Source organism: Pleurodeles waltl, chromosome 9 (genome assembly GCF_031143425.1).
Source record: "Pleurodeles waltl isolate 20211129_DDA chromosome 9, aPleWal1.hap1.20221129, whole genome shotgun sequence".
In the NCBI taxonomy this organism is placed as follows: Eukaryota; Metazoa; Chordata; class Amphibia; order Caudata; family Salamandridae; genus Pleurodeles; species Pleurodeles waltl.
In genome coordinates, this window is record NC_090448.1 from 480,767,007 (window position 1) to 480,785,178 (window position 18,172).

The 18,172-nt window shown below is 41.7% G+C and overlaps 1 protein-coding gene across 2 annotated transcripts in view; it reads left to right on the plus strand.

Moving 5' to 3' along the window:
* Positions 1-18,172, plus strand: part of CEP170B (centrosomal protein 170B) — a 365,718-nt gene that overhangs the window by 297,836 nt on the left and 49,710 nt on the right. Inside the window, exons 13-14 of one of the 2 annotated variants that reach the window (XM_069207322.1) lie at positions 636-882; positions 5,451-5,610. In XM_069207322.1, the coding sequence (XP_069063423.1) occupies positions 636-882; positions 5,451-5,610 (407 nt within the window). The remainder of the gene's footprint in view (positions 1-635; positions 883-5,450; positions 5,611-18,172) is intronic. The other variant, XM_069207323.1, reaches the window with a different exon arrangement.

Here is an 18,172-nt window from a genome sequence, read left to right on the forward strand (position 1 = left end):
TGAAACCGAAGGGACAGGGTTGCATGATATATTTGAGTACACTTTCTCAATGTGATTGCTTTATGTCAGAATGATAAGAGAATTAGCAGAAATGTTTATTTGGTTCACTGTAGTTTGGAGGTACTCTGAGTTTGTCTGGGCAGATCTGCACTACCATTTGGATGCAGTTGAAAGAGTCACTTTATTTTGAACCCCTGGGTTAGTTTGTGTTCATGAGTATATATCCTGTGTACTTCCATCCTGGTCCAGCTTCGACTTGTGCATTCAAAAGGACAAGCAGCTAGCACATAAGCATTTGCTTGGCCACCAAACGAAATATATCCTTTGTGAATTATTCCTAGGTTCTTCGAAAATACTTTAGTCATTCTCTAGTGCTGGGGTTTCTGTGTCAAGGAAATGACGCCAAGCTCTACTTCATTGATGCTGCAAATTTGTCGCTGCTGCTAAAGCATATATTTTAAGCGAGCATTCACAAGTGCACAAACTAGACTTCCAATGTTAGCAACTTTTCTACTGCTTATTTCCGACACAGAAACCAAGACTACTATCTTCATGTTCGTGGGCCTGTTCTTAGTTGCTCTTTATATTCTTAATTCTTTTCTTTCTTTCTGTCTGAAACCAATTCATTGCATAAGCCTCAAGACGGAGACAGCAGGGTTCAGATTATACTTCTACTTCAGATGAGGAATATGGGTCTAAGCAAAGCGCCCCTAAACACAAACGCTCCCATGCTTCAACAGCCACACAGACTCTACGGACTCACAGCTCCACGTCAAACAGACACAAGCGCAACGGTGAAGAAGAGTATGAGGATTATGAGGATGAACCTGAGGCATATCAAAACTTGATGGCGCAAACAGCTGAAATAGCTGAAATTGCAAGGTGAGCGGCTTAATGTATATTATACCTGGATTATTGTTGATTTTGCATGTCACACTGCAGAGTTTAACTAGTGGTACCTCATGCTTGATTATTGATTAATTATTTCACGGAACTCTCGAAAACGTGACCTATAAAATTAGAAATGAAAAGGCATTGGTCTAAGTGTATTCAGCTTTATACATAAATATGAGTAGGTGCTCCATAAGTCCATATTAATCATATGCTGCTTTTATATTGAGATTTGTCTATTCATATTTTTCCTGTTAAAAACCAAGAGAGATTTGTCTCCCCCACTAGGACTTGTAGTTTAGTACGTTTTTGAGAGTTTAATGAGATGTGGTACTTTAGCTTTTAAACACTCAAATTCAGCCATTAGGCAGCTGTGATTATTTGTGCTACGGAGGACACTCAGTTTTTGCTGTGCTCCCACATTTTTGTGCATGAAAAAAGCTCCAAGGTATATGGGCAATTATGCATAAAAATGCTGAGTTTCACTGATAGCAGTAGTTCAGTCTGTCTAACTTGATAGAGATCTGTTTGGCAGTGCCTACAAGGGAAATTTGTCACCTATTCCGACCACAAAAACTCAAAAAAAGAATTCCAAAGCAAAGGCTTGTTTTTGCGAATCCTTGTAGAGGATATCCCTTTTTGTCCTAAAATAAGATTTAATTGGGATTTTATTTTTACAGAAAGTAACCATTTTCTCTCTTCTTCCCGTCCTTAATATATTTTATTAGCTTTGGGCGCACTCTTTGGTGAAATCGAGTCCTCCATCTTTCATGTAAATGTGTTGTTTTCGGTGGAAGTACATTTTTAACAGTAACAAGTGAAATAATTTTATAATTTTGGTGTCTTATGCTTACATGTGACAAATTATTTGTTTTTCCTATAGGAAATAAACAGGTGGTGTTCCTTTGGCCCTATGTTGAGGCAGTTTAGTTTACAGAAAGCCCCAAATTGAAAAAGTGGTTTGTAATACTTTAGGAGCAGAGTTGCTTATGCATAACCTACTGTTGTAGAATCACCACGTAAAATGGTGACTGTAATAGAGAACCACTATAATACCAATACATGTACCAAAAGAATGAACACAATTTGAACTTTGACATGCTTATATACAGTGCTCCAGTTTGCAGATTTATGGTTAAACTAAGGATGGACAAAAGAGACGGTGTCGTTTTAGTTAAGCATTTTCACAATATTGTGACAGTCTAGACCGAACCAGACAACCTGAAAGATTTGATTTGTTTATCGTGGATGTTGACCTGAGTGCTCAAGATGTTTTATTTTATCCTGACCAAACACATTTTGCAAAGATAAACAGACCCATCTGCACTCGACGCTGAGCTACTTTACGGAGCTATTCAAGGCTCAAAAGGTCTGTTTGATTTCTGGAAGTGCTCTTAGTTGATTTACTGTGAACCTCTACTATGGTGGTTTCATCTTTACCCTGACAGCACCCAGGCGAGACTTGAGTTCCCTAGAAAATCATGTTAGAAACATTTGCCGTTTGTTTCCATGATCTCAAACTGTAGTTGTAATCACATATGCGGTGCTTGAAATGGAAAAATGGAAGTGCAGGTACTCTGTACAAGAGTACCTGCTTATTTCTGAGAAGTGCCGGTACTCTCCAATTAAAAGAACTACGTTTTTCTTGGGAAGTGCAGGTACTCTCTCTCTAAAAAATAAAAAAGTGCTGGTACTCCGTACTGGACAGTAATGGCCCATTTAAAGCACTGCTTATGTGTTACTTTGGTGGTAGTACGTAATCGAACATCACCCTAAATAATTACACCAGAAATCTTCTTGAACAACACACCCATTAGCCTCTTTCGGGAGGAGAAACAGCCCTGAAGGTCAGAGTATGGCTGAGCTAAGTAGCCTACCTCCCTGAATTTATCAAGATGATTCCGTGTTGCACTAACTGTTCATCAGAAGATTCCTTTTGCAGCAAATATGTCTTAATTCTTGGAAATTGCAGAAGGAGAAAACTTCCTTCAAAGTTGTCGTTTCAAAGATCACTGCTTTGCAGATTACCGAGATGTGTTTATGGCAATACATGCAGGAACTAGTAGTCAAGTAGTAACCTTATCAACGATCAATCATAGTACGTTTTCCACTTGATGTTGCTAATTGATGGTGTCTAGGAATACGTTGGCTAGTACCGTGAGTTTAAAAAGATTACACTCCGACATCTCCGTTTTTTATTTGAATCGACCTACAGCCTGATAACGAAAGGAAGGAAGCACGTATTTCTTCAAACAATGACCGTTTAGTAAATATTTGATGCACCTCATGACCTTGTGCACGTGCTCAGTAATTACCATTTTGTTTGTATGGCCTTCTATCTCTAGGTTGTTCTGCAAGATACTCAGTTAATTCACCACAGTATTGAAAAATCTAAACACGATGGTGTGAGGGAACACACAGAACAGAGAAATGCCGTCTCTGAGTTTTGACGTAAAATCGCCGAGTCAGGCCAAGTTCTGCAATAGTTTGAGAGACCCATCTAGATTAGATGGTGGCACAGTGCACGACATTGTCCCGAGAAGCTGAACCTTAGTAACTAGTATGAATGACCAAGAGAAAGCATTCACGTAGTCACCCCACCCTCCCTTTATACAGTCTTATATTTCTTAGACATTTTTGAGTACCTAAAGGCCATCAAGGACCAGGTCGGCGAACAGTAGATAAGTACCAAGATGATGAATACCGAAGGTACTAAAGAGCTACAGAGGATTGTTAATCCGTGTAAACACCCCCTGAATTACTTCCTTTCAGTTTTTGATTTTCAGTGCATGCCAGCCTAATGGTAAACGCAATGGACACTGGTTCTATATGCCTTGTGAGATAGTTGTTGCTCCAAGTGAATCAAACTTAATTTGTGTTCCTCTTAAATATAACTTATTTGCACCACCATTGTGGACTGCTTTCTGTGCTGGAGTCCTCTCAGACGTCTGTTGTTGTCAAAATGCAAGGCCTGAAGGAATTATCTACCCACCAGCGTCCCTTCCTGAAGGTTTAGGCCTCGTAGAGAGGATTTATCGATCATATTACAGATACTGCCAGAATGCTGTCCTCATGTGAACTATATCTAGAAACTAAATTGCTAACATGCTAATCCATTGTTAAAAAATTTATGTGTAGACCGTAAAGTTAGGTACATGAACATAGGTTCCCGATAGGCACCCGTTTCAATATCCATTTTTAGGGGCGAGTGCAAAGCGCTCCGTCCCTCTTTTAATGTCTCTTTAGGTGGATTTTAATCACGCCCATGTCACATCAGTCACTTTCATTGGTTCGCTGGCTTGTCTTTTAAAATCTGCTTATTTTCATTCGTGACAGCCATGCATACGTCATGCCTTTTCTGGTGATTAGCCCTCCTCGAGAGCACCTGTAAAATACTGAAAACATACGCGGCTCCATGCTTTCCTTATGGTTTCCTGACTACTTTTTCTCTTTATTTTGCAGCATGATTGTGCTTTGTTTTACACAGAGCAATCAAACTCATTTTTTTTCTTTCATTTAATGTGACAAGAAAAGTCCAGTTTGGAGTTTACAACGCAAATAGCTCTAACTCGACGTAATGCGAGACCTGTTGCATTGCAAATGCTTGTTACTACTGTGTCTGAGACCGGATGAACCTGGCCCACATAAAACCCTGTCTGCATGTATATATGCATTGCCTTACTAACTTCTGCAATACGTTCAGTGTGTAATATCCCACTGTCAGGCCTCACCAACCCCTGATGGACCTGTGCATTGGTAGAGTACATACTGTGGCTGTCCCGTGCCAGAATCAGGATGGTGGGTCTGAGGGGCGGATTTCTGATGGCACTGACACTGTGCCATCACTCCTGAGTTTTCTGCATGCTCTGTAGAAGAAGCAGCATGTTTTCACTGGTAGCATATTATTTCTGCATATAATAACGGGCTGCCAATGAGTATGAAGTGCTTCTTTTGACAGTGGCTTTCTCGTCCCCCTCTGGCTGCATAGTTGGCATAATGACTGACGCAAGCAGATGGAGCTGCCTCTGCATACTGAAAAGTATGCATTGAAGAACTGACGTCTGTATAAGACAGGCAGGCTGAGCCGGTCAAGTCGTGAAAGCCACCCACTGTGCCTCTTTTCCTTCCATAAGATAATTCTCCAGTTTTCCACTGGGCCATTCGGGAGGTGCGAGACACTTCTTTGGCTAATTCGACTTCAGATGGAGTAGTTTGCATTGCGTTGCATTATTTCTTAGGCGTTTGTAGAAACAACTGAATTTCATACTTTGTACTAGTGGTTAACATAAAATTATGTTAGACCAATGGCGCTACTCTAAAATATTTACTCTTAAAAATTTCCAGTGTTTGTTATATCTGATCGGTGGTTTATTCATATTATGCGGTATAATGCTTTCAAATTATTTATGCAGTCAATGTATTTTTTCTTTGACACTGTGAAATTTCTGCTCAATGCAAGAGTTCTGGAAATATTTAAAGCTATTTGCCCAGTAAAAAGAAACAAAGTATTTTTTGTTGTACTGACTGACAAAACACTGTGTTTTGCTTTTATTTCGTAGATTAAGCCAGACACTGGTTAAAGATGTTGCCATTCTTGCGAGAGAGATACACGATGTTGCCGGAGATGGGGACTCACAAAGCTCTTCCGGAACAGGGCCAAGTACCTCACTCAGTTCACTATCCAACACCCCTGCCTCCACTATATCAGCTAGGGAAGAGGTAGGAGCCTTTAAGGATCTTCACTTGAATACCCTTTGTCATACTGGGTTTTGGTGGGAGAATATACCTGGTGGCTAACAACAAGGAGGCCATACCTTGCCTCTTCCCATTCACCACTGAGGAATTCCTTGCATGCACCCCAGTTTGTGTCCTGGTGCCCCTTCCTCCCCACACACTCCAACTGAAGGTATAGCTACTGTCGAAAGAAGAAGAGGGGGAGGAAAGAGGGGAATAATTGGAAATTAAGATGACTTCCCTAATGGTATCCTCAGACTTGTTCTACTTCCTGGGGAAATCAGTAATTTTATCCTGGATTTCCATTAGAAATTCCTCATTTCTCGTTTCTACTTCACACAGAGATTTTGCCTGCGTTTAGAAGGCGCAAAGTCTTTCGGTGAAATACTCCTGAAGGATGGAGTTACTACTGGCCTCTTAATTCTAATGGGGCCACTAATTCCTCTTATCAACTCACCGGAATAATCAGGGCCTAATTAAAAATGTTTAAGTTTCATGACAAGTTACATTTTTGTGCTGTCTGATACTGAAGTAGCAAACTAAACCTCCTGAAAGACAGGTCGATTGAAAGCATTTTGTTGTTTTTAAACATAAACATTTTAATCTTTCATAATTTCTTATTCCATGTGCTATTTTATATATTCGTATAATTTTATGGGTAAGTAGGCATATTCTGGAGTTAAAGAAGTCTATGGAGCATTAGGCACTATATGACCCATTTCTTTCAAATTCCTAAATCTTAAAATTAGATTATCTAAACCTCGTCTCATCTATGACTAGCTGAAACTGCTCTAAACAGACACCTGTACAAGTCTGCAACATTTCCAGAAGGTTTTGCTTTTCTTCAATTTAGGCATCACTCAAGAAGTGTTTTTCTCGCTAACAGTCAGTCCAACAGATGTTTAGAAATTTAAATTTTTGCATGCTCTAGAAAATCCCAAGACACTGACTCAGGATTACAGTGTGGAAATGCACACGCTCGCCGGAAAAAGACTATCTACTTGCTTGACTTTTCTGCATGTCTAAATAAAAACACAGAATTGAATAAAAAGTACAAAAAGAGAGGAGACGGGGACGGAATGGCTATTAAAAACCATGCTAACTATCACAAAGTCTGAGCTATAGAGGTGTGTAGAAAAAGCTGATGCATGGCTTTTCTTACTCTAGAAGCATACTGAAACGTTCTTCAGAAGAAAGCAGGAGCAAGTATGTTTCCCTTGCGAAAAAGGGTCTGTTTTTGGGGGTGTGGGAATGGCATTCTGCACAGACAAAACTTTGTTTCTTGTGGAGAATAATGGGAGTTTATAAAAAAGGAGAACAGACGTGCGCCTGCAAACGTCCTGTAGTCTGTGATTTCCAGGTACAACTCTTTGGAGTACCTTTAAAAGATTGAATCTTGGATAATATTTTTTTCTATGTTCCTTCATTTATATTTCAGGAGTTATGCATTAGTTCACAGGCAGAACAATCATTTGACTACTTTTGCTGAAATATCTCTTCCTCCTGTTTGTCCATTCTTTGGCTTGGAAATGTGATAAGCTTGCTATGGCTTTTTACTGCATTGAGGGTAATAGGATTACCCTGTCTATCACAGCATTCTAGCTAAACTGCTTGATGCAAAGTCAAGCATGCAGGAAAAGGAACAGATTACTGTCTGTGCAAGCACAGCAACATTTGACATTATTTCACAGATATTATTAGGAAATCAGATAATTAAACAGTTAACCTAGCAAAGTATTACCAACCCTATTGTTTGAGTAGTTTCCTTCCCATTATTCAGGCCAAACATCTGCTACCGTGTGATTGATGGACAGACATTTTAGCTTGTTCGCCAACTATAGTGCCCTCTTCATCTTAACTATTGATTTGCTTAATATTTTTATTCAAAAATAATCGTTTTCAAGGTAAATCTGCAGAAATGTAGAAGCATTTGACTGTTTATTACTTAAAAAAATTCTCAGTTGATCCACATTGCAGTTTGCTGTCCTCTTGTTGTAGAACACAAGTTATTAAAAAATTATCAGAACAAAGGCATACTTGCACATGACCATAATCTTTGCATCTTAAGCAAACACATCTTGCACCAATGTACCACCATACAACATGGCCACTTAAGTTTGAAATTGTTTCGTTTAGTCCTAGTCCCTGGACATTGCCTCCCATAGTCTGCTATGCAGCACTCTATAGCATGGTATTTTCCATCAGCCATGCTCTGTTTTCAAGTGCTAATAAAAAGCAGCTCTACAAGAAGCCCTGTAATCTCTGCCTGATGGTTTCATATAGTACGTGGCCCCATGGTATCTTGTAGAGGACTCCCCAACAGATTCTTCATTTTATTAGGTTTAACCCAAGAGTTGAAGTCACACAAAGTGATTGCATCCAATCTAGTTCTGGTCTCAATTTCTTTGGTGGACTCAAGAGGCCAACCAGCTAAAATGTTCCCCCTTTCAAGTACCTGTTCTTCAAATCAACGTTATAAATTACCCCCCCCCCCCCCCCCCAGAAAAACCTGAGAGCTCATTGGTCAGGAAACCTGGACCCAAGGTTGTGGTCCATGCAAGTTATGACCCTTCATAAATATCATCAGGATCTGCAAGTCTTCAGCCTCAGTTTCTTTCTCCCTCTTCTCCAGCAAAAGATTTTTGAAATCTGAGACCCCACACACCTGTTATGTTGCCATTGGACAAGCAATGGATTTTCAATTTACATTCTTTTTATCACTTTGTGATTTAGCTGTTGTTCTAGATCCTCTCGAACAGCATCATCCCAGCTATGTCTCATCCAGCAGGAAGAAACAGGTAGAGTTAATAACTTAAGTAGACTATGTCAAGCCCCTCAAGACTAGCTGATGAATCACTTGGTTCTGCATACTTTTTTTCAACACCATGAGCTTCTCTGAGTTATATGCGGCTGGGAAGTTTCAAGGGTTTGCATTTTGCTAAAGTTATGGAATTGCTCTGGGGGGGGGGGGGGGTAGATCCTTTTTGAACTGGTATAAAAGCTCTTTTTCCTCCTTTCCACTGCATAGGAGATCATAGTATTGCCACTTGGCGCTTCAAGAAAGGAACATGCAAGACTACTCACTTGGAAAGCATTTAAATCCTGTACATGATTTAGGAGATGACATTTGTTTTTTTCCTACTAACGTAGCTAATGCAGAAATCTTAAAGGATTATTGTAAAACTGCATTTTTCCTATACCATCATGCTTAATAAGCTGGGAGACATATCTTTGATGATTGAGACTGTCAGATTACCATTGATATTTTCATGGCAGCCCTGTACCCCTCCAACTTTTGCTCTTTACAGCCCCGCTACCATTCCACAATGCCACTGCCCAAACCATCTTGCAGTTAATAGGACCTTAATTTCGTTCTGGCTTTCTTAATAAAATAGCAATCATAATTGGTGCCCTTCTGTTATACTGACTTACACACATTAGAGTAGGGTGGCCTTCTTGCTCGCAGTTGGCGAAGCCAGAGTGATAGAAGTTAAGGTCTTTATTCCAGAGGTTCCTAGGATTGCCTTCCATACAGAGAGGGTGCATTCAAGATCATTCCTTCCTTAATTCTTAAAGTTTTGTCAGATTTCTATTGAAACCAATAAATTATTCTCTGGGTTTTCAAACCAAGATCTCTAACGTCCTCTGATGAGGAAATAGTACACAGTCTGCAGCTATTTCCAACTCTGAAGCTTTACTGTGAGAACAAGAGTTTTCAGATATTCAAACTATCTATTACTGACGATGATATTAGCAAAGTCAACAAAGCAGCAGAAAACTGTTATTGCCAGATGGATTGTCCCTTGGATCTCTAAACACTATGACTTTAAGTGAGATTAGCCTTCTCTGAGATCCCTGTAACCCTGAGCAAAGGAGGTATTGATTGGTTCTCAAGAGCAAATACTGCTGTTGGGGTTCAGGCACACATCCTGCCAAAAGGCGAGACTTGCGGCCAACCGCCGTTGTGCGTGTCACTTAGCCATTCACAGAGGTGATTGGCTCCTCACTGTAATTTGAGTTAAAAAAAATGTTTAGTCCTCATTCCACTGCCAGTCGTTTTGCCTTTCTGTGAAAACACCGGCCGCATGTCTTTGCTGAATTCTGTTTTCTCTCGATTCCTAGTTTTTCTCTCTCAGCATAGGTGTGGAATAATCATTGAAGTGTCATACATCTGTTATGCCAGAATACGAAGGGGTGCCATACTTTTACTCATCTCCCTTGTCCCATGCTAAATCACTTTTGCTGACATAGCTAGCCAAGGCAAGCCAGTCTTGCCGTGATGAAGGTTCAGGCGATAACAACTTTCTGCATATTTCCCTTCTCGCTATCAACAATAGCAGAAACAGCAAGCCCTTCTGCAACTTGTTCCATTTATCTGATGATATATGAATCCCAAATAATATAAAAGCTTGACTTACCTTCACGTCAGCACCCAGAATTTATCTCAATGCCCCACTAACCTTGTTCCATCCCATAAACACGTGTTTGTGGTCTGCTTCATTTCGCTTGACATCTTTTTAATTTTGAGGTACTTGTGTAAGTTTTAGAGGAATCCAATAGGCCCGGTGGAGCGTGAAGAGGTAGTTTCTCTTTAATGGTGTAGGTTTTACATTTTTATAAAGTTAGTTAAAAGATACCTGCCATTAATGCTGACACACAAGCTCCGGCATGTCCTTGCTCCAAACTTGGCAAGGTTCCATGATTTTCTCATCTTCTGCTACCACCATATCCCAGTGCCAAAGGGATACTTCTTTTTTTATACTCTTACGCACCCCTAGAATGGCCTCTTGTTCCCAGTTCCAGCCCATTGCCATACCCTGTGCTGCCCACCATGAGCATAACTGGAAGTATTTGAATTTCAAGACTTTTCTCCTATGTGTTTGCGGTGAGAATTCTTGCCAGGTGATCAGGGCTACGCCACCTCTGAAATTCCCCCAGTTGTTGAAATTAGCCCTGCGCACTGGGCAGCTAATACTATATTTTAGCCACTCTGGCGTTTCAGCGGAATCCAAGATGGTTTCCAAGTCTATATAATAGTGAACCCTCATTGTTTTCCTAACAGAAATAATTTTTAGACAAGAGGTGAGGGTTTTTGGTTTGGAAGGCATATCAGTATTTTTGCAAGTCCGGCAGCCCCCCTGTTTTGTTCGTCTTAGCTTTTTCCAGGCTATCGTATCATGTTTGGATTCCCACATGAAACTGGATATCTTGCCTTGTAGTCTACTGATCAGTTTGGTTGGAAGTTATGAGGGTGTGGTGCCAAAGGGAAATGGCACTTATGGTAGAATAATCATTTTTATAATTATTACCCTTCCATAAATACCTAACGACAATGATTTCTATTTTCCTAGCAGCCGTTCTATTTCGTTGCTGAATTTGGCTAGATTTTTCTTGTGAAGCTCCTCCAAACTGCGTGTGAATTGAACTCTTAGATACCTGATCTGGTCGTAAACCTGACATTTGGGATTTCAACTTGGCCAAGCCATAACCTCTGTTTTCTCTTTATTGATTAAATACCCAGATATTTCACAAAACTTTTCGGCGTGATCAAGTTTAGGGATTGAATACTCTGGAATGGAGGTATATAAGATTATATCATCCACTTATAGAGAAACTTTAATGGAGAAGCCTTGGTACTTAAAATGGAGCATGGCTTAATCTTGTCTGAGTGCCTGTGCAAATGACTCTACATAGCAATTAAATGGTAGTGGTGCCGGCGGACAGTCTTCTCTAGTACCTCTCATAAGCGAGAAAGAATGTGTAAGCTTTACATTAACCAGTACCTTGGCTGTTGGTGATCTATATAGTGTTTGTATGGTTTTCACTAGATTGGAAGTGATTCAGACCCCCTCCCCCCCCCGCCCTTTCCAGGACTTCCCATAAATATGTTCAGTTGACTGTCAAAAGCTTTTGCTGTGTTTACTATGGCAATTGTTAATGGAAGATTAAAGGATTACGCTGCGTCAGTTGTACCTATGAGTAGGTGGGTTAACTCATTAAGCTGTCTGCCTGAGATAAAGCCTTTTTGATCATTATTGATGATTGTATGAATAACCTTTGATAGTCTCTTAGCTGTAATACCTGCAAAGATTTTATAATCCTAGTCTAGCAGTGAAATTGGTCTATATGACTCTGCTTTCTTTGGGTCCTTGCTGTTTTAGGATCAGGACCACTGTTGCCTCATACCAGGATGGAGTGACCTCTTCGTTCTCTAGTTAAATTGCGTTGAACAGGGGCTTACAGATTGAGATCAAGTTCTCTATCATTTGTTTATAGAATTCTGCGGGGATCCCATCAGTGCCTGCTGCTTTCCCATTCTTGATATTAGCCACCTGATTTCTGCTTCACTGATCTCGTCTTGGAGGTATTCCTTAAGCTCCTGTTATAAGCTAGGTAATGCGTTATTTGCCAACAATTTTCTTTTAATATCATGGGGATCTGGATCTATATCCTCATTGTATACTGCGCTCAGAGCTTAGCAGTTCTGCTCTTAAGTCCTTTTCTGCCTTCAGTATCCTATCCACGCCTGCTTCCACTAATATGTCAATTTGTTTTCTTACCAGCTTTGTTTTGTCTTCCATGCCAGAAGTGCACCCCTTTTTCACCATATTCAAAGTGTTGTAGAATACTGGTGTCCCATTTGTCATATCGTTTTTCCTTCAAGGACGGCCCTGTTACTCTGCAGGCTTTCTAGTTCACCCCTGATTTGACATATTGGGCCAGTGCGCCATCAAGGAGAGGGTGGTCTGTAGGGGAGTGGAGGTTGTACTTCTTACTGTAAAAAGCATAGTCTCTGTGATTCCCTGTCTGTTCACTCAATACATCCATCAGCCCAAGATCTCGGATCATGTCTCCAATCCTAACACTTACTTTTGACATGGTGCTATATTTAACCTTTGACGTTTATCCAGATCTTCAAGAGCCAATTTGAAATCTCCACCTATCATGATTGAGGAAGTAGACATTACCAGATGCTGTTCTAAGATACTCAGGTGTTTAGGGTTGTGGTAGTTGGGCCCATATTACCGTGCACATGACCATTCCAGTTCTCCCATTCCTAGCACAGCCAGAACCCATCTGCCCGAGCTGCCTTGTGACTTGATATTTTTATGCTGCTGTTCTTTTTAACCAGTTTGGCCACATCTTTTGTGTTAAAATACTGATCAGAGAACACTGTTTCCTGGACCCGTGGACATCTCTGGAAGGAACATAGGCATTCAGATTTAGGTGTTTCCTGAAGTATGACAACATGGGTGCTAGCTTCTTTTAGTGCTTCCTGGGCAGGCCTTAATCTTTTTCTAGCTCCTAGGCCATTAACATTCCATATGATTATCTCAATTTCTACAGCCTTCATGTATAATGTGCTTCCTTAACTGTAAGATGTCTCATTGCTGCATACAGGCCTTCGTTGGGATTACCGTGGATAAATCAGGAAATGTTTTATTTTTATTTTCTCCTACTTGCTCCCTGAGGAACCCTCCTACCTGTATATGGTGCTGACATCACACCTGTAGGAGGCCTCTAGGTCCCGCCATATCCAACCCCACTTTTAACTCTAACACTGAGACCCCTTACCCGTGATTGCTTAAAGTTTAATCTTAGTTCACTTTAATTTGCTTTAATTTAATTCATTTAATTCACCTCCCTCCGCATCCCCCGATTGGTACATCCCAGATTCTTTCTAATTACACCGATTCTCTCTATTGCAACTTATATCTTCTCAGATAGTTGTAGGCTTCCTTCTTCAGGTTGCAGGACTCTGTTATTTTGATTTTCCTGATTCCTTATATTATGCATCTCGTTTCTCCACATAACCTTTAATGCTGCTGGGAATTTAAACTGCATTGAGGGTCCTTGGTCTGTTAGCTCCTTCATTCTCCCCCCCCTAGTTCCCATTGCCTTGTGCAGTGATCTGGCCCACATCTGACCTAACCAAGTATGTGTGGCTATTAATATGTCAGTGACTTCTGTTTCAGGGCCATTGAGAGAACCATTTCCTTATTATGTATCAAAATGAAAGAGAATCTTATTTGGCGTTTTACAGTTAGGATTCTGCCTAAAGGGGTCCTGATGCATTGTTTGGATATCTGAGTCTAAATTGATGTCCACCCTATTCTTAAAGAAGCCTTCTTTTAATACGTTAAACACAAAAGTCTTAATGTCTGTTCCATCGACTTCTTTGGGGATATTCCGCAGTCTGAAGTTGTTTCTCCTGGTGTGAATTTCTAGCCTGTTAACATCGCCACTCAGCTGCTTATTTTGATATTGTAGAGTTTCAATTTCCTGTGAATTACTGGCTAGACATTACTTAACCTGTGCGACCCACTTTTTCTAGGAGGTCAGTACTTGTGTGCCAGGTCATCTAGCTTATTGCCTAATGCCTGACAAAATCCACGTATCTCTTTCTGGTTTTGCTCCGATATTTCAAATGTTTGTATTATTTCTGCTTTCAGGGACAGCATGCTGGTCTTGAGTAAACTCGCCAGGGCCAGCCTTGCTGCCGATTAAACTGGACTCCGTAGTCACCTGTGAGGATTTTATAGATTACAGAGTAGGGTTTGGGCTCCTATCTCTGGTTAAAACCATGCTGCTTCTCCCATTTAGGGCAAGAGCTGGCTGACCTTCTCCCTATCCACTATCCTGCTTTTTAGAGGATGGATGATCAGTAAGGGAAGGTAGGTACCCACACTTAGTAACAGGCCACCATCCCAACAGACGGTCCAGTCGAAGTCTCAAAACATCAGACCCTGGCTGAACCCCTGGTAGCTTGACAATGAACAGGCATGCTTAACTTATTAGACAGTTACATAAAACATTGAAATACACAATATACAATCAAAATCCCACACCAGTTTATAAAAATAGGATATATTTTTATCTTTAAAATTACACCAAAACAACAACAAAATAATTAAAGGAACCAGAGATATCAATTTTTGTAAGATTAAATTAAAAATCTGCTTTCTAGTGCTTAAAAGCTAATAGTGTCAACCAGGGACATTTGGTCACTCAAGACCAAGTCACAATTTGAGGCCGAAAGTGATGAGAAAAGCGCCCTTGGTACTGCAATAAAAATTGCTTTAGTCCACATGAGTAAAACGCCCTTGGCACAGCAATCAAAGCGCTTCAGTCCACATGAGTAAAGCGCCTTTGGCCCGGCAATCAAAGCGCTTCAGTCCACTTGAGGAAAGCGCCCTTGGCACAGCAATCAAAGCGCTTCAGTCCACATGCATAAAACGCCCTTGGCACAACAATCAAAGTGATTCAAGCCACATGAGTAAGGCGCCCCTTAGCATAACGAGCGTAGCGCTTCAGATGAAACCAATGAAAGCGCTATCTGGCATAAGGAACAAAGCGTTTCAAGTTCAATGAGTAAAACTTTCCGGCCTATAGTTGTGAATGTGAAAGCATTTTTGGAGATAAGCAAATTATAGTTTTCATTGTTTTTTGGAAAGCCTGATATGTGAAAAGCATATTTAATTCTTTGAGATTTTCTAGGCTATGATCAAAGGTTTATGTTATGAATGCATAGCTGTTACAGGATTGATATTCAGAGTATGATCATAGTCCAAAGCTCTTGCCATCTCTTGCTTCTGAGGTTGTAGTTTGTTCTTGTTCCATGATTCAAAGAAGGGGCTTTGCCCTCACTTCAAAAGGGGTCTCAATCTGATATCACGGAGACGCTTTTAGTCAAGAGACTATTGATAAGTTATACTGCTATGAATGAGTATATGCATATTTGTTCTAACCTTTTCTTTTCAGATCTCTCTCCCTGCAGTTCCCTACCCTAATTTCCTTCCCCCCTGGTTAGCACTACAGCCATGCAACCAGCAACTTGCACACCTTACTGCAATATTTATTTCAATAAACAATACTTAAAACCACAGTGTATTTCATACCAGTGCTCTCTGAACTTTGCTTTAAGATTTTGTATGACATTTGGAAATGCACCTGTCATATTAAGGATGAGGTCATAAGCATTACATTTGGTGTGAGATATAGTTTGCTTAGAAGGTGTACAACTTACAGATTTTCAGCACTCAGCACTCCTCCCCTTTAGTCACAAATTGAGCTCCCCATCTACCATTGCATCAGCAATGGAGATATATGTGATTGTGTGTATGTGTATGTATGTGTGTACATATATATATATGTTCGATGGCATGTGTAGCTGCAGATACACATGCTGTGCACTGTTCCTGCCATCTAGTGTTAGGCTCGCAGTGTTACAAGTTGTTTTTCTTCAAAGAAGTCTTTTCGAGTCACAGGACTGAGTGACTCCTCCCTTTCGGCTCCATTGCGCATGGGCATCGACTCCATCTTAGATTGTTTTCTTTCCGCCATCGAGTTCGGACGTGTTCCTCTTTGCTCCATAATTCGAATCGGGAAAACTTAGAAAACTTAGAAAAACTTCGAAATCCGTCGGTATTGTTGTGTTAGGGACAGGTTTAGTATAGATACATCAGCACCGACAACACAACCGCTTCGGCGGCCCTTCGGGGCTTCCGCACTCAACCAAGACCTGGTCGGCCCGACCACACCCGTCGACGTGTCACGCCTAGTATCCTTATACAGACCAGCATCGGGTCTGTAATCTGTGTTTGTCGACAGAACACAGAGAGGATACTTGTGAGGCCTGCAAAGCCTTTCGATCCAAGAAGACCTTAAGAGATCGACGAGCAAGACGTTTGCAGATGGCATCGAAGTCGACACAACACCTCGACGTCGAGGAGGAAGAAATTACCATTTCGATCCAAGGTTCGGAATCGGATGACTCCAACGGGGACCGGCCACCGACGGCGGCACAAAAAGTGAGTACACCTGCCCCGACCCAGCCCCAAAGCCAGGTGAAGAAACAGAAGGCCCCGGGGACGCCACTGCCGGAAGGCCATGGCTCGACCCACAAGAAAAGCGGTTTCCAAATAACATCTTCGGCACTGAAAAAGGCCAAGATCGTGGCGAAGTCTTCCGACTCGGGTCAAGAAACCGGCATCGAAAAGAGTCGACATCGATTGGTCGAATCAAACAAGCCTCGAAAGAGCCTCTCGGAGCCGAGACCGGCCGTATCCATGGGTGTTTCAGTACCGGAAAAAACGGCTTCGGAGCCGAAAAAGACTTCCTATACGGAAGAACATGGGCTCTCTCAACAACTTAAGGAGAGGCGCAGGTTTGAGCAGGAACTGGATTTGGAAGAGCTTAACCAGACTCAACCAAGGCTACAAATCCAAAAGGACACAGGGAAAATTCAAACCATCCCTCCGCTCAAGTTTAAAAGAAAACTGGCTTTTCATGAGACTGAAACTGAGCAACCAAAAGCCAAGGTGGTTAGAGAAAGGTCATCACTCCCACATTTCTCAACACAAACGTTGCTTCCTCACTCGCCACAACGGACAAGGTCACCAGTTGGCACACCAATGGCACAGTCACCCACGCATACTGGGCTGACGCAGGGCGATGCAGACCCCTGGGACCTATACGACCCACCAGTTTGACAACAGTCCTGAGTGTTATCCTTCAAAGCCTTCTCCTTCAGAGGATAGCACATCTTACACGCAAGTACTGGCTAGAGCAGCGACATTTCATAATGTCACTATGCACTCAGAACCAGTGGAGGATGACTTTCTTTTTAACACACTGGTATCCACGCATGCTTCATATCAAAGCCTGCCAATGTTACCAGGCATGCTTAAGCATGCACAACAGGTCTTTCAGGAACCGGTGAAAGGAAGGGCTATTACACCAAGGGTCGAGAAAAAATATAAACCTCCCCCTTCAGACCCTGTGTTTATTACACAACAGCTCCCTCCGGACTCTGTTGTAGTGGGAGCCGCAAGAAACCGGGCAAATTCTCAATCGTCAGGGGATGCGCCACCCCCTGATAAAGAAAGCCGTAAGTTCGACACGGCGGGGAAAAGAGTGGCATTGCAAGCGGCCAACCAGTGGCGTATCGCCAATTCACAAGCCCTCCTCGCCCGTTATGACAGAGCACATTGGGACGAAATGCAGGATATTATCCAACATTTACCAAAGGAACATCAGAAACATGCTCAGCAGGTGGTGGAGGAGGGACAGGCCATCTCCAATAACCAAATACATTCTGCACTGGACTCTGCTGATACAGCAGCACAGACTGTCAATACAGCAGTTACCATCAGGAGGCATGCATGGCTACGAAGTTCTGGTTTTAAGCCAGAAATACAGCAGGCGGTACTAAATATGCCGTTTAACCAACAACAACAACAACTATTTGGGCCGGAGGTGGACACTGCAATTGAGAAAATGAAGAAGGACACAGACACGGCCAAAGCCGTGGGCGCGCTCTATTCTTCCCAGTATAAGGGAACATTTAGGAAGCCACAGTTCAGGGAAGGGTTTAGACGGCAACCCTCAGAGCCATCCACTTCCCAAACAAAACCCACTTACCAGTCTCAGTACCAGAGAGTGGGGTTTTGTGGTTCATACAGGGGACAGTACCCAAGAGCAAGGGGAAAATTTCAGCCTGCCAAGCAGACCCCTAGTAATAAACACTGACTTCAATGTCACACTC